A 17,480-nucleotide genomic window follows, 5' to 3' on the forward strand; every position below is an offset into this window, starting at 1 on the left:
ATATTTAAGCCTACAATATTGTCGTTGAGGTTGGCGACTAAGTCGTCATGCACATCTAAGCATTTCACGCCTAATCTAATTTCTTTTCATTTTTACAGCCCTGTCCTTCCATTTTCAATGAACAAGGTTTTACATTATATACCTAGTATTCTTCCTTCTCTAAATCTGGAGTTGAGCTCACTTCGGAATACCGATTGCGCGATTGAGGTGCCAAATGTGGACGGATACGCAAAAAGTTGATAGCTCTGTATTTATGTTTTATATACATCTTTAGAGAATTCTAAACTGCAGCGTAAAGAAAAAAAAGTGTCAGGGAAAGTGCCCTTCGACGAATATCAGTGCGCAAGGCTATTTATTGTGATGCGCTATGAGCATTCGTAAAGCGTTTCAGTCAACAATATGTTCTTCTACTTTTTTCTCCTCTTTGCAATGTCATCAGTCCTGCGGAGTAGCGGAGCCCGCCATAGAGGTGACAAAAGATTGTCCTTGCAATATAATGGAAAACTAAAACTAGCTTCCGCTGAGCTTTGCTTAGCTTACGCAAGAGCGGGAGCAAAATGCTTCGCTTAACATGCATACCATATTTACACAATACGCAGTTTGAAGCACTGCGGACAATGTCATTACACGTAGGTTCCTGTAGCGCCCTCAGTATCATTTTCATTTAAAAAAAAGAAAATAAATTAATAGCTACTGACAAACGCTCCAGTAAAGCTAATACGAAATTAGTTACGTAGCAAGTAAACATTGCTTTGTGTGGAAACTGCGGCAGCTTAACGGTAGGCGTACGTTCACACTACCTCTCTTTTTCTTCAAGCAATGGCGACAAGCACTCCCTGGCCTCTAACGACCACAGGTGAAAGCTTTGAATTTAATACACAGGTGGAGACGGTGGTGGTGGTTATCTTTTTTTTTTTTTTTTTTGCCCGTGCTTGTCAAACACTTGTATTCACGTCTGCAACTTTTTTAAAAGCCAATCAAGAAAAAAAAAATTAAGATAACGAATTTAGCTCTCGTCCTTTTTTTTCTTGCTTCTCCCTTCACCCGTGGCAACGACCTCTAGTGCCGACAGCTGTCCCATTCAGGGCTACGCAGAAAGGTGAATGATCATAAGCACATATATACTAAACAACCGTATAACTGCCCGTATACACACGTCGCGACCTTGCCTGCTGTTTGCACTGCTGGCCTTGCCTAACACCCGGTATCGTGGGACCTCGTTGCGTGTGTCGCGGCCAGTATGCCGGCGTCTCCTTCGCCACGCACTGTAAAAAAAAAAAAAAAAGGTGGCGACGTAGCATTCGTCGCGCCATCTTTTCTGGTCTGTCTTCTCCTGTCCTCAGGTGGCTGGTACCGCAGGTCCCCCCGGTTCCCGCGGCTAACACGCAAGCATTTGAGTGGATACACGATTCTGTAGAGCGCCGCGCGACGCGCGGCCTCGTTTAGGGAGGTGCTCTCGCATAGAAACCCAGGGCCGATCAGGCTGTTAAGTGTTTCAGGTGGTGTTTGTTTACCTTCCAGTTTTCCTGGTGGCATCTGCTCTGTCCGACTCACGCTAACACGCGTGGACCGACTTAGCGAAAGAATGACGGTGCTGCAAAAAAGAAGTAAACGTTATACACAAACTGTGTATCTAACAACCCTAGCCTAAGTAAAGAAATTTAGTGCGAACAAAACAGAAACAAAGTTCGATCGCGTGGGTGTGAAAAAAAAAAGAAGAAAGTGAGCGCACAGGATTGAAAAGAAAAAAGAAGGAACGAGCAAGTCCTAATGCTCAATGAGGAAGAGCTGTGACGTTTTCTTTCAAGAAATGGCAGCTGATTTTTGCAAACTAAGTAAGCGAAAGCTCCATTATTGGCCAGCGTACTGTAGGTCGACGAAATTTGTTAGGCCGTAGTTTTTAAGCACAATACATGAAGCGTAAGCACTGCTAGCTAGTTCGATCGTAGGCCTACTTGCGGTTAAACTTCGCTAATAATTTGCAGCAAATGCTCATGTTCAATATATTATTTTTTGTAGTAACTGCGCTGCCTAAACTCGAGTTAGTAGTTAGTGCTGTAATTTACTTTTCTTACAGCTCACATCATCTAATCAAATATTCAAAGACACATTGGACTGGAGAGAAGGTGATAACATTTGTGAGTTGGCTGAAACATTTGCTGCATCGCAGAATGTCGGACGCTTGAACACGGAAAAGCAATGAATGAATGAATTAAATTATTACATAGCAATTTAACGAGAACTAAGGAAAAAAGCACGACGCGTAACTCACAACAAAGACCTCGAATATCGAAGATCTTCCATTCCGTTTTAAAAGTTTTCTGGAAAGCCCTCCCATGGGCACAAATGCTCCTAAGATTGCAGTCGACGTCACAACGCTTAGGCCTAAATTGCTGAGCGGTGTGCTTTGCCTGTAATGAATAGACCCGAGCACCTCCCTAAGTGTCTGTCTGGGCGTCGCGCGGCCATTGGCTGGCTGTGCTGACTGGGTTCTCGTTTTGTTCTCTTTTGTTCCACCCCCCCTCCTTCCGTTTCTTCCTTTCTCTCTCTCTCTGTGTCCCTCGTCGAAACGGGGGCTGCGCGTACTCGTTGCCCGTCGCGTAGGGCCCGCGCCGAGGCCGCTTGCATTTGCGGCGGGTCCTCTGCCTCCATCCGCGGTCGGCTTTTCCAATCGCGTTGTAGGTGGCTTGCCCGGTGTTCCCGTCGCCTTGGACTCCGTGGCGCAGAGTGCTCCGTCGGGCAACATCCCGGCAAAGTCGGCAGTGGAGGTGCGCACCTACTTTCCGGAGACTTGGCTGTGGGAACTCAAGGAACTCGAGTGAGTCCCCGTCTGTTTACCCTCCCTATTGTTATTTCTTTATTTTTTTCATTAAAATAGAAATAAAACAAATGGATGTGGTGACCAATACTGGTGATGACTAGTCCTTTTCAGGTAGCAGCAATAATATTAAGAAAAAAAAATCTACGTATATATGTATGGCAATTTCAGCAAGTGATACATCAAAGATAACGACGCTGTGTAAGCGAGTTTTCGTGCTGCCGTAAATTCGTAGTAAATTCATCTAAGGACCAGGATAAATTATTTGAACCCACGATCTCGAGGTCAGCCGCGCAACCGCCCGGTTGCCACTGGGCTTATACTCGGAGGGTTCGCTCTAATGTGGTCGTTTCATGTAGGTGGCCATATACGACGCAGGAAAATGCATTTATCCTGTATTCATTCTGTTCTGGGGACTTGTAATAATGCGAATACATATTGCACTGGCTGCGAAAATGTTGGTATGTATGGAATATCACTGGCATGTGCGCAGGTTGGCGCATATGACAGCGCAAACACGCACGACACAAATACTAATTTATGAATGAAAACAAAGATTTGAATCGCTTTCTTCTTATTTTGTTCTACTAATGAACGTGCCTGTGCAAAAAAAAAAAAACAACTAGTCTATCTTCTTCAAGCGCCGTGTGCACAAATGTACACGCCAAGATAGTGCATCAAAAGCAATAGCGCTAATGAATATGATCACGTTTAAAACATGTCGCAAGCTCGACTATTATGTGCGAACTGTTCTAGTGAAACGAGTTTCAAAGTGGCGGCAGGGGGGCTACTCTCGATGACAGCATGTCGGCATCTAGTGGGTTTATATTTTTTTTCTTTTCTCACAATTTTTCGCATCAGACATATTTGTCAAGTGGCCGGATGGGTGCTTTCCAATTACGCTATACATGAAATATTTAACGTTCTCATGTCTGACGCGCCTGAAAGATTTTTCGCGAGATGCCCAGATTCTGTAAACTTGATTAAACTCACTGAACAACCTGAAAATTATTAATCCCTTCCCCATCTGTACGTTTCTCGTAATTCTGAAGATGCAGTGGACTTCCTTGTGGACATAATTAATTGGCGCATGAAGAGGCTGTACTAGGCATTGACGTACTTATTTTGCGCACAGACCTATACTGTCCTCCTCTACCGCTGTGTTCAAGAAACTCGTTGCACTTTTGCAGCGAGCACGGCGAACTGAGCTTCAAGGAGAAGATTCCGCACACCATCACCGAGTGGGTGGGCAGCACCGTGTGCATCAACTCTGAGGATGGCATCGGCGTCTCGGACCCGGCAAAGATCAAGGCGTTCCAGCCTTTCTTCGCTTCCTTCAACCTGCCATATTCAGTGGTGCGCGGGGAGCTTGTGCCCGTCAAGGTTTCCGTGTTCAACTACCTCGAAAAGTGCCTACCGGTGAGTGCAGCTGGCATGTATCGCGCCCCGAAAGCCACCTCACTATAGGGAGTATCGAGAACAACTATTTGTCTACGTACGCATTGGCAATCAAAGATACACACACCCCTTGGGTCTGCGCGTGACACTTACGCGTGCATTGCCATTCATTGTTCGCGAAGCACGTTGCTTGCCGAGAATGTGTCTGCAAGTCATCGCGCAATTTGCATTCCCGCTATAGTAGGCTCCAGAAGAGGTGACCGAGTTATTTAATTGTTTCGATCCTATTAAACGAACCTTCCTGAGCCAGTATTAGGCGTGCAACAAAGTAATGCCGCATGTAATTAGCCATGTTATAACAGCTGTCGTCTTAATGCAAATGACCTCGCGTGCAGCATCCCTAAGCGGCGTTCTGGACAATCCCGGCAGTCCAGAATTCTACCTCACACCTATACTACGGCTGCGGAGAATATTGACCCTGGAGAGCGAGGTCGTGCCAGCAGCTGCCGTGATTGGCTAACGCCTGCTCTACTTCTGTGCAGTGGATATAGCAGGATTGCGATTGTGTAGCGATGCCTTTTCCGGTGCTATTCCTTGTCGCACTTTTCGCCTTTCATCAGTGGTCAAAGCGACGCTCTGCCCGCATTATCAATAGGATCGGCCAGCCGTGAACTGTGGATGATAAGAGTGGCATAGAATGGAGCGCAAGGCATCGTTACAAAATCGCGTTTTTGTGATCTGCTTCTTCGTGTACTATAGCACCGCACATTCCCAGTTGTGGAAGCGGTCCTAAGTGAAGTTTTCTTCTTTATTTAACGGCAAATTGAGCACGTCTGCTTCGTCTTCATTAGTCATCTTCTAGCGCTCGGCTTGTTCTCACGCTTACTGGATGGCGCAGACGTCGTCTTCTTTTACTCAAGGATAGCGTGAGGCTTATTAATGTGAAAGCCGAAATATAATTTTATAAAAGGCGAATGAATGCAGCAATAAGAAACTAAAGAGTTGTTTTAGTAGCCACTAGCGGCTAAGACTGGATTGGTAAGACGACAGAAGAAAGCCGAGTTTTTCCACTTCACCACTGGGAAGCGCAACTTTCACCAGGGAATACCACTCAAATTTATTTTACTTCTTGAAATGATATTACTCGCTCGCACATGCTCATGTTCGCTCCAACACTGCACGAAACAGTGTAAGGCTTACTACGTATTATGTATCGCCCGCTATAGCGTCATCCCTTTGCATTATGGGCAGAACTGCATTTGCTTTTTATTTTTTTCGTGAAAGAATAGGCTCTTTCTTGAATGGGCGATGTGAATGTGCTGTTCGTGAGTGCCTCTATATCACTCACATTTTTAAGGCCAACTTAACTACACTTGGTGCTTTTGCGGTGCTTGACTGATGCCTACGCGAAGAAATCAAAAATATCACTGGGTGTTGTTCTCCAAGCACCCCTGGACATGAGCTTTAAAGTACATATCGTGCAGAACTTCAACACCGACGCAGGCGCACAGCAAATAACACTAGACATGTACACGAGCATTTCGGCACCGATAAATGTTTTTTAGCAGGCGCCAATGCAACAGCTTCTAAAGTTGCCGGAACTGGTATTTAAACTGGGTTTACGTACGTTGTACTAGATTGAATTAACGCCGCAGTAACCAAAATACGTTGTCAGCGAATATAATGAAGCAACAGGCTTATCAATGTTAACAAGATATTGATGGCTACATTACTAGCCTCACATGCTGCTTTCTCCATCTCCTCGGTAGGTTGACCTGAAGTTGGCCGAGTCCGCTGACTACCACATCGAGGGCGAGTCGGAGACAACCCTCTGTGTGTGCGGCAGCAAGAGCCAGGTGCACAAGTTCCAGATCAGGCCGCAGACCATCGGAGAGGTGAACCTGACTGTGTCGGCGGCCGGATCGAACAGCGACACCACCTGCGGAGAGCAGCCCACGGAGAAGGTGGTGGCCAGGGATGCCGTCACCAGGCCGCTCATCATTGAGGCAAGTGCCGGTCACTTCTCAGTCTGCGGGTTGTCGAAGCTGGAAAGACTTCATCGTAAGGACATGAAACGGATATAACGTAACAGTCAACAAGAGTGAGATACCATAATAAACCCGAAGAATACGCGTGGAACATGTGTTTTGCATCAAAAGTACCCCCTTATCACCTCTGTATTTATTTGTTGTTTTTCTCTTTCCCCACTACCTCAAGCAATTCAAAAGGAATTGGTGTGCCGGTGAAAGTACGATATCGCCGTTTCTTACGGCTACCTTGGTCTCACGTATTGTTCCCTGTGGCTATGTGCTTCGTTCTGGTTGTGTTATTTGACGATAACTAGAACTGTTATAATCAAATATATGTATATCAAGAATGGTCCACTGATTCTACTCAGGTATACACATACCATGCGTATAAACTATGTTCATAAATATATCCATCGAAAGAGAGAGTAGGGGCTTTCAGTTTGTTTGTTATTTGTTCATACAACTAGTTACCAGAAATTATGTACAGACAAGGGTCCCATAGTGAGAGACTCTACTGGGCCCCTAGATTAATTGGCGCATAAAAAAAAATAAAGCGGGTTACAGAGCAAGGAAACAAAAAAGTGAATACGCAAGAAAGAATAAGCGAGAAACTGAATGAGGACACATAGGAAATCAATTCAATAGGAGGCATACACAATCATAGCTAATTACACAGCTACAGATTAGCAATATATCATTATACAACTTTAATCAGACAGCAAATAATTCTTACGTTGGTTTTTAAATGAGTACAAGTTAGATGACAATTTAATGGCATATGGTAACCTGTGCCAAAGTCTAAGTGCACAAAAAGAAGAAGCCATCTTTCCGTAATTAGTATGAGATAAAGGTAACAGGAAACTTCCTTGTGCTGCAAATCTTGTGTTATTAGGATTAAGAAGTAGATCAGAACTAATAAAGTTGTAGGAAATTTGTTTAGTTAGTAACTTGAAATATAATATCGCTAATGATAGTTTAACTGTAACTGTAACTTGAAGAATGCTGTTTTTTCATAGTTTTCCTTCCCTCCTCTCTCTCCCTGTCATCTTTGCTTTCCCCTTTCCCATTCCCCCGGTGTAGGGTAGCCAACCAGACGTTATACTAGTTAACCTCCCTGCCTTCTGCTTTTCTTTCCTCCCCCCCCCCCTCTTCGTAGTTTTGAGGATGCTGTAAATAGCTTCGGGTTATAATGCGAATAGCCTGACATTGAAGGTGCTGAATGGATGAAAGATGACACTGATAAGTATGGCCCCATGAAGTGATACCATAAATGTTATGACTATGAATGAAAGCAAAGTATAAAGATAATCATGCATCTTTGGGGAAAAAAATGCACGGGATTTGAGTAGTGCTCTGATGCCAAATGTTGTGTTTAGTTTGATGTGCGCAATGCGGTTAGTAAACTTAAGATGGGGATCTAATTTAATGGCGAAGAAGGAGACACAAGTGGAGACAGGAATATCACACCCACTGAGGTTTATGGTCGGAGAGCAAGGTAAAATGTCTCTGCGATGACTTAAATATCATGAATTGCGTTTTCGTAGTGTTTATAATTAGGAAATTGGCGTTACACCAATCTGTAATTTTAGACAGGTCACTGTTTAGTTCCAAAGTCAGTGAAAGTAATGATTTATCTGAGAGGGCGACAGTCGTATCGTCTACATGCTTATAGGTAGTGTATAATTAACGCATTCGCGTAATCATTCTTATAAGTGCAAAATAATAGTGTACCGAAAATCGAACGCATTTTTAATAATTTTGCTTTCAGAGAGAACCCCGCCTGTGCAAACTGTTTATTCACGATTAAATAGATAGCTTTTTAACATATTAGGTGCTCGTTCAGAAATTTAAGTAAACTGCAGTTTAGTGAACAAAACACTTTTGTTTACTGTATTAAAGGCTTTAGTAAAGTCTATAAAGACCGAGCCAATAAAGTATCCTAGATCACGTGAAGGTTTAGTATAATCAGTTAATCTTAGCAAAGCCAAGTTAGTCGGGCTTCCTGATCGAAAACCGAACTGACAAGATTTCAGCAAGCTAGATTTGTTAAGGTAGCTTTTACTGCGGTTAAGTAATAACTTTTCAACAACTTTGCTAATTGAAGGTAAATACGTAGGACGATAGTTTCACGCGAGAATAACGTTAGATAAAAAAGTTTAAGTGCATAAAGGGTACAATATGTGAGGTGTGTATCGGCCATTACTACTACCAAAATGCTGCTTAATTGCTTATTTTTTCGCTGTTTCTTTTCTTTTCTTTCTTTCTTCACGTGAGGTACCAAGCTGAGCGCGGCGCCACTGCTATAGATTTACAGAGTAGTGTTTAATAACCGGCACGGTCTTTACGGTCGTTATATATGTTCAAACAAGTTTGTTGAATTGGTCCTTCCTGTTTGTGTTGCGCATACGTGCTTAATTTATTTATGTTCGTGCTAGAGTTCTGCAAGATGAGCTCAAGCTCCTAATGATGATGGGACCTGTCTTGACGTTGACTTAAGGATCGCTAAATTATTCGTCCGAACGTCGTCCTCGCTGAATTGCCATCACATTATTGTACACGCATTGCTAAAGCGCTGAGGTGAGACGTAGAGGACTTAAATAACTGATTCTTATGGTGACGACTTATATGGTGATTTGTCAATGTAGCGTCCTGATTGCTAGACACTTATATCTGCATATCTGGCATCGCGACTGTCGCTAAAAACTGGCTTACATAATTCGCTTGATAGGAATTGGAAAATAGTAGCAAATAATGTTAGTTTCGCCTTTACAGCACTTAGTTACTTAGAAGAAGAAGAAACTTTATTAAAGAATAGTCCGGCAGTTCTTGCTGTGGTGGCCTCAGGTGACAGCTCGAAGTCCTTGGACTCGAGCGGCATCTTCGGCTTGCCGGACGGCCCAGAGACATTTATTATCAGAGAGAGCTTGATACGGAAATGAGTACGAAAACTGTTTGTCCGTTGCCTTCAGGGCACATCATTCTTGTGCATCTTGTTTATGTTCTAGTAGACATTCAGAATAATTAGAAAACTTTCTTTCTCTTGTGTAGGCTGAAGGTTTCGAGAAGGAAGAGACTCAGAGTGTCTTCGTATGCCCTAAAGGTGAGACTTCTTTTTCTTTCATTTTTCTTGATATATTGAAAGGTTTCTGCAAGACATTTATTGAAACGTGTTGATTCTGTATAATCATAAATGGTACCTCCTCACGAATCTCTTTCAAGAAAATGTATTTAATGCGTTTTGCATGAACGATGTCATCGGCAATCAATTGCTGCAATTGCTACGCTGTTGACGATGGAGGAGTTACCATTTATTATCATACACAATCAACGCCAGGTCTGACCAGGATTTGCTGCTGAGCCTACAAGTGATAGGCTTATCCTGAGATCGGTGGTCGAGCCGAGAAGTTTCTGTTATTGCCAGCCTCATGTCCTGCGCCGTGCGGGTGTATGGTGCAGCCGCTGCACTTTTAGTCGAACTGCACTCGGTGTTGTGCCCATACTCGGAACGACGGGCACCAAGCTGTATACATAATCGGGCTGAGCTGGTATAGCGTTCGTATCGGCATGACTTCGAGACCAGGTGGCGTGGTGCAAACGGGAAATCGAAGTCCCATGGTATCATTTTTCGCCACCATGTAAATGCTTGCATGCAGGCTCCCAATCAGAGAATGATATTTTTTCTGTGTTTTGAGGTACCGCTCAGTCATGAAGACACGAGCGTTCGTTTTTATAAGCGCATAATACTAGACACGCAAAGTGGCTGGTATTCCAAGAAGCAAACGCGTTGCTTTAAACAAAACTACAGTGACAGCCACTTCATAAAACGCTCAATCATGCGTTTTAATCGAGCGTTCCTGATATAACCCTTCAGACACGAGTACATTGACAATATTTGGCCTAGATGTCCGAGCTAGAGATATCCATTGACCAAGAAGGTAATGTGTCATGTTTGAAAACTATTGCAGGAACCCTGTGCTTTCAATGCTGATTTTGCGAAGGCGCATGAAAGAACGAAGTAGAAAGTTACGGTGCATTAGCTTTAATTCTACAATCCGATTCACTCTTGTGCAGATGCTGGAGAAGAGGGCGCGAAGAACGAGTTTGACTTGGTCCTTCCTGAAGATTTAGTGGAGGGATCGGCCCGCGCCTACGTTTCTGTGACAGGTGAGAAAAGGAAGCTCTGTTGTGCTCTGTGTTCTCAATGTATCGTGTGCTGCGACTGCTTCCTCTGCGGAAAAATATCTAAACAGCTAATCTGAATGGGCTGTATGTCACGGTGCCGCGAGATTGTCTTACCTCACATAAATCACCCAAAACCATTGCTCGTACTTGTGGCGTTGTGGCTAGAAGCTATTCCCCGCTTAATCCCACAAGTACTTCACCTATGAGGAATAGTATTGCTTTTCTGTCTGGGTTCTATCTAAAAAAATTCAGTCTTCCAATCAACCCTTCTTTGTTTTATTTACAATTTATTCTTCTTGGTATGCAGAGCTAATGGTCCTTCCCGCTGCTTAAATGTCGTCTTAGCGCAGACAGGGGTGCTATACCGTAAAGCTATTTCAAACTTTTTTATTCCATTTATGCAATCAACCCTACATAAGTGGTCAAAAATGTTTTGGGCTAACGCCGCTTCGTCTGTCTGTAATAGAGCACTGCTCGGGCCCGGGTCGTCCGAAGCGTTTTTTCGGCGGGCCAGGGCCGGCATCGGGCTTGAAGCCACGGGCCCAGACTGGACTCGGGCACGCTCATTAAAGGGTATAAGTCGTGCCTTCGAGTACAGGCGAACATTATGCATTGCATGGTCTAAGGCATTCGGTGCCAAGCTGGTCACTTATGCAAAGAGCTGGCTCTTGTATACATTAGCAAAGAAAGTAGAAAAACGTACAAGCTCCAATTTATTTCTTTTCCACAAACTCTAACAGTGTTTCCGCATATGGAAAAACTAATTATCCAAAACTGGCTCTTCATACCATTTCACTCTTACCGCTTTTGCGATTGCACTATTACAACTCTCGTTACTATTACGTTAATTTAGCGCTAACGCAAGGCGTGACTCTTTCTACATGCGCGTTTATTTTATGCTGTATGCTCGTGAATTCGCCTGTTTGTATAGCTATACATATTTATTCGCATGCTAAATGACCTCACAGGTATCATATCATACGACCAGTTAAATGCATGTGCGCCAGCGCAAGAATAACAGCGCAGGCAACAGAACAGATCACTGATGTTCCCATCGGAGAAAGAAAAATGTCGGCCTTTATTACTTATACACTGCAGCTGATTAGACTCCGAGAAGCTAAGGCTGACACATGCGGTACAACATGTAAGCAAAAAAAGATATTTTTTTACTTACAGGCCTGGCCTGATCATGTAGACGCGAGCCCTGGCTAAGCTTAGTAATGAACGCCCGGCCCGGGCCGTAAGCCCGGCCGGGTCCGGGCTAAGTAACATGGGCCCGGGGTGGGCCAAGGCTTGGAATTATCGGCCCGGGCCCGGGCCAGGCCCGGGCTGGGCTCGGGCTTCATAAAGCGAGCCCGGGCCATGCCCAGGCTGGAAAATCGGGCCCGTGCAGTGCTCTAGCCTGTAATGCGATGTTACGAAAACCGCGAAAACTCCTCATCTGATATGACATATGCACACTGGTTATGCATGTATTAACCGAACAAAAAGAAAATATTTATTTCCTACGCGACGGTTTTTTTTTTCCGCTATTAGCCTTCAGCTATTGGTCAAGAGTGTTCGGGCTGCGCCCACTTCACCTTTCTGTCACTCAACATCACAAAATCACGAAACCTCACCACGTCAAAGCGACGTGAGCGCATTAGGATGCATTAATATGCAGAACAAAACTAAACTTCTTTAGGAATGGCCGAAGACTGCCCCATTCCGAAAGGAATCGTCTGCTTACTCATCGCTTGGACACTGGCTGCTTGGAGTTGCTGGGAAAAACGGATTTATTTGCGTACAATTTTTTTACGTGGCAATATAACGTTGTCGATTCCCTTTGGCACGTATACGACATTACTTTGTCTACTCCTCTTCGCTGAGGATCATTTTAGCGGCATTGTTTTCAACCAGCCACTGCAAGCCTAGCACGCGGAAGCAGGCAAATCGCGGACGCGGGCACCACGCTCCTCATTCGTTTATCTGCTTTCACTGCGGTCGCTCGGCCCCACCGAAATGCTCTCCATTTGTGCGTGCTCCTCGCCTCTTGTCAGCCAATTAGATAAAAAAACACCTGTGAAGGTAGGCAACGCTATTCGCTTTGAAATAAAACAAAGGTGACCTCCTACGAACAAGGAGAGCGTTTGATTGGGTTGTTCAAAAAGCGTTGCCGGTTACCGCTCGATGCTTACGTCGGCGGTTACGTAAATTTGACGTCAGGAGATTTTAATGAAGACAGATTTTAATAATTTTATGTTACAGCATTTCACGCGCCAGTGTTCTGCATTTATCACTTTCGGGCATATTGCTTTCCGTGTATTGGCTAAGCCAGTAGGCAGCATGTCCGTCACTCCGATGAAACGTAGCCTCCAGATGTAGCGTTATTCCAAAAGCGGAAGTCTTCATAAAATTGGTCAACTGAGACTACGGCCGCAGCTTATATATAGTGTCTTGGCTAACTGTATAGTCACTATTATAGAGTATTTATGCGCACTATGGAAGCACGCGACTAAAGCTATGTTCATGACGACTATATAGAGCAAGTCATACTATTTTTGTGTTGTTTTTCATTGCGCAATTAGTAAAGAGTAGTTAATCGTTTTAGCAACCCTTAAGTATAGAGAAAACTACCAAATAAACTTGTAGAGCATCGTAGAACAAGTTCGATTCAACAATTTTTAAGTTTACTTCTTACGCAATAATTGTTTCGGTGTTATTCACTAAGCCAGCAAAATATGGGGAAAAGAATACGCATGACTATTCGTTTGCACGCGGTGTCTGTAGTGCTTTGAAACGCGCCGCGTATGACCGAAAATCCATTTTAACGTATTACACAACGTCTAATAAACTTACAGGGCAGCAACTGACGCGATGGCTGTAAATTTTGCGCCAGCGACTGGCCTCACTTGCTGCACTGTGTGCTGCACTGTTGATGCCCTGCGTAAGTACATGGGTCTAAAGCAGTTGGCGAGCGTTTACAAACACAAAGCTTCAAATCTTCCTTTATCCTAAATTCTAGTTCTCCAAGAGACACACATTGCTCCATGTGTTGAAAAGCAATATATCCACACTTCTAATGCTCAGTACTTCGTTTTCGAAACGGCAGGAGACATTATGGGTCCTGCCATTAAGAACCTGGACTCGCTGGTGCAAGTGCCCACAGGATGCGGAGAGCAGAACATGGTGAAGTTCACGCCCAACGTCTACGTACTCGACTATCTGAAGGCTACCGGAAAGAACCAGAAAGAGATCGAGAGGAAAGCCGTGAACAACCTCAAGACAGGTAATAAGCTCTTTTTAACGTATTGTACTTTTATTACTTAACTGGTACGTTTTTAGCGTATAGAGCTACACTCGATCCTTCACGAGATTAAGTATGCTATGAACTGTAAACTGAATGGTATTTCCGTGTTAGAGATATATTTACTCTAGCAGCATGACAGTGTCTGTGACGTCCGTAGCATTAGGGGTAAAAGGAAAACTGCTTTACTGCGAAGCTTGAGTGGTTCATGCTAATATTTTAATATTTTGGTCGCGTTCATTAAGATGAGATGGCAGTCGTAATAGCGGAGTGTTAATTAGTTTTATAGCAAAGACTGGCAAAATACAACCTTGAGGAATTCACAAGGAAGGCGTGTTTGATTATGTTTTTTGCAAAAATCTTTGTTTAAACTGTCGCCTCAATTTGATCCAGAGCAGTGTTTGATTAGTGGAAAGTGATTTGTAGTCATGGTGACGTCTGTTCAGGCCTGGCAAGCTTGGCCGCTACATGTTCTGCCTTGTGACTCAGCTGAAAGTTATGACTCGGCAGTTGATACAAATATGTATATGTCATCGTTTAGGCTTAGATGGCAGTGTGGTGTATTATGGGAGGTTCTAGTACACCTGCGGTATTTTCGCCGAATATGAATTTAGCTGACACCACCTCCCGCACCCAGCGAATGAGAATTCTCTTTCTTCAGGTTATCAACGCCAGCAGAAATACAAGCATTATGACGGCTCGTACAGTGCCTTTGGAAACAGTGATTCATCTGGCAGCATGTTCCTTACGGCGTTCGTGGTGAAATCATTCAAGCAGGCCGAGAACTACATATCTATTGACGCCGGAAACCTCAACGAGAGCATTAAGTGGATTATCACTAAACAGAAGACCAACGGCTGCTTCCAGAACGTCGGCACTGTTCTCAGCTCTGGCCTCAAGGTAAGATCGATACGACTCTCCACACGTACTGAGATGTCTTGTGAAATTTGTTGTTCGCAAATAGAGAAAATCTGCTGTGCCTTTCGGGGCAGTGACGTCAACTTAGCGGCGTTTCTCTTCCTTCGAAATATACAAGAGCGACGTATCGTCCCGTTAGCACCCCAGCTTTTCTTACGTAGGCATATGACAGAGCGGAACAGCTGCATCCGCGTCGTCTGTTTCCGCACACGGCTACACTAAGTATCGCCTCGTCAGCACTCCAGCTTTTCTTGCGTAGGCATTATGACAGAACGGAAAAGCTGCATCCGCATCGTCTGTTTCCGCACACGTCTACACTGAACGCAGTCTGCTTATACATATATTCATAAACTACGTCTCTCATATACGGCTGATGATCCGGCGCCTAGCTTACCAAGAGCAATACCATCGGCGTCTACTTTGGTTTTCTATTCTCAGCTTCTGTATTTGCCTTACTTCGTCCATTGCCATTTGCCACTCGCAGAGAGGTTTGTTGACTTTAGACAGGCGGGCTTGGTTAGCATCTTCCGCAGCGAGAATAGCCCAGCATGTAGCGATGGTAGAAAGTAGGGGGAGGCGGGAGAGGAGCAGTAGCCTGATAGATAGTCAAATGAGAAATTGTAAATGAGAACACGACAGCTTGTTATGAGAACAACACTACGAAGGCCTTCGAGACAGCGAAATTTGATACTGGCGGCAACGCGAAGTGAGAAAGGCTTAGCTAAGGCAGCTGTGCCATCTTATGATTTACGTCGAACGAATTCGAATGGTAAAGCGCGAGATCATGGTGAAGTGCCGCATGAGGCTCGTCGTAGATGTTATGACCAACCTAATTATTCCTGTATTTAGTGCCCCCTTCGAAACTGTCATCAAACACAGCACGATAAATGAAAACAGGTAGACCAAAAAATGGTGTCGCAAAATGATATTCACATCGCCAAAGAAAGAAAAAAAAAGGACGTTCCTTAACATCAAAGTTTACCCTTTCACATCTTTTTTTACTCTAGCTTGAAAGGCCTCGTAGTTCTTGAGTGATAGCTACTAACAGTGCAACACTGCTAAAACACAAACCGCGATTGACACCTCTACTTTTTAAGGGTGCTTCTTTTCTTTAATGAACTAACGGTTCAGCTATATCGCGCCAAACACCGAGTGACTCAAGCTTCAGTTTTCCTCAGGCGTACTCAAATGTGTAAACTATGAAGGCACCTGTAACAATCTTTTTTCGCCCGTCAGCGTAAGTAACAGGAAACAAACAAAAAAAACGAGAGGGGTAGGGTGGTACTTGCGAATTCTATTAAACTTTGTGAGAACTGATTTCATGTGCGAAAGAGGTGCACCTGTAACGTTTTTTCTATCGTTTTTCACACTTCTGGCGCAGGGCAAGGTGAACTCGACTGCTCCAGGTGCACTTACGGCGTACGTATTGACAGCTCTGCTAGAGGGCGGCCTTGCCGACGCACAGGTCGTGGAGTCTGCGCTTCGCTGCATCAGCGCTCAACGCGACCCGAGCGCCCATAACCTGGCGCTCTCTGCCTACGCCGCTGCTCTGGCGGGACACGAGTCTGCCAAGGAGTACCTGGAAAAGCTGGAATCTATTGCTGTTCATAAGGGTGAGTTCGTGTTCAAAGATTAACTTTGAGCTGAACAAACATTTGGGAAGGCAGGCGTTTTGCCAGCTTTTAATTTCCATTGTGTTTCTGACTCAAAGCATGAGCAGAGTAGTGAGCCTGATGACTCAGGCGAGTATCGTCATTCCCTTCCCTTCATATTTCACTTTGTTTTCTCCTGATCAAATAATCTGGTATCATAAAAGATAACGCGTGGAATTTCATGCACTTACTCTTATAAAGGTTGCAAGTTGGATTTAAAACACCGGACACAGTTTACGTGTGTCACTAATAGCGTTGATGAAACAGGGTATATATCAATCAAATGCACTCCTTCTTTTATAGAAATGGCTTTATAAATTAATAACGTTCAATATATGTTCCATGTGTCGTCTACTGCGCGGATTCTAGAAGTAATCTGTGCCGTATTGGACCACTTAGGTCAGTGTTACGTGCAGCTGTCTAATTACGTAGCGGGTCTTTGTTGCTGTGACGAATAAATCACACGTCTTTCGTTACGCAGGTGGTCTCACATACTGGAGCAACGCCGGCAAGAAGGGCCCTTCAGTGTCGGCCGATGTGGAGACGGCGGCGTACGCGGTGCTCGCGTACCTCAAGCTCAACCCTCAAGAGAACCTTAACAAGGCGCAACCGATTGTTCGCTGGATGGCAACCAAGAGAAACAGCCGCGGAGGCTTCCCGTCTACGCAGGTATCCGCCTTTCGCCTCTCCTGTTCACTATGCTATCGATTTATTTCGTTTCATGTGAAACTACAGGAAACACGAAAAGGATTGAAAGCGATCACTGGGGGCACCTGCTCCGCTGACTTACACTGGATGTTCTCTTTAAGGCTGTAATAAGGGCGCGAGTGGAGCTCACGAAATAGATTGCAAGAACGTTTCGGCACACATGCATCGGTGGTAAAACCAAGATTTGCAACCACCTCGATTTTAAGAACAAAGGAGACATACCGTAGTGGCTGGCATGCAAAATTTACATTCCGCAGCCCTTCGAACTCTGCCTTGGGTATATTGATTGAAGTGCGTGGTATTCTTGCTCCTGCGGACTTTCGCGTAAGGTCCAATGTACCTTCAAGAGATGGGTTCTTCTTGGGACTGAGATACATAGAGTTGCGATATTGCGGATTGTTGCTGTTCGCGTTCAATCAAAGAGAGTGCTACGGTTCTGGGAGCAACTATCGATAAACCTACAACATGCCATTGCAGCTAGGCGCCCA

General features: G+C 44.4%; 1 protein-coding gene across 8 annotated transcripts in view; it reads left to right on the forward strand.

The window, feature by feature from the left end:
- Positions 1-17,480, forward strand: part of LOC126542334 (pregnancy zone protein-like) — a 164,244-nt gene that overhangs the window by 140,001 nt on the left and 6,763 nt on the right. For 3 of the 8 annotated variants that reach the window (XM_050189364.3, XM_050189363.3, XM_050189367.3), the window contains 9 exons: positions 2,683-2,818; positions 4,009-4,237; positions 5,986-6,222; positions 9,295-9,346; positions 10,318-10,410; positions 13,520-13,696; positions 14,376-14,614; positions 16,014-16,245; positions 16,766-16,953. In XM_050189364.3, the coding sequence (XP_050045321.2) occupies positions 2,683-2,818; positions 4,009-4,237; positions 5,986-6,222; positions 9,295-9,346; positions 10,318-10,410; positions 13,520-13,696; positions 14,376-14,614; positions 16,014-16,245; positions 16,766-16,953 (1,583 nt within the window). Of the gene's footprint in view, positions 1-439; positions 470-817; positions 857-1,063; positions 1,100-2,604; positions 2,819-4,008; positions 4,238-5,985; positions 6,223-9,294; positions 9,347-10,317; positions 10,411-13,519; positions 13,697-14,375; positions 14,615-16,013; positions 16,246-16,765; positions 16,954-17,480 lie in introns of all 8 variants that reach the window. The other 5 variants (XM_050189361.3, XM_050189366.3, XM_050189362.3 and 2 more) reach the window with 4 other exon arrangements.

The sequence above is a fragment of the Dermacentor andersoni genome, chromosome 2 (assembly GCF_023375885.2).
Source record: "Dermacentor andersoni chromosome 2, qqDerAnde1_hic_scaffold, whole genome shotgun sequence".
Classification (NCBI taxonomy): Eukaryota; Metazoa; Arthropoda; class Arachnida; order Ixodida; family Ixodidae; genus Dermacentor; species Dermacentor andersoni.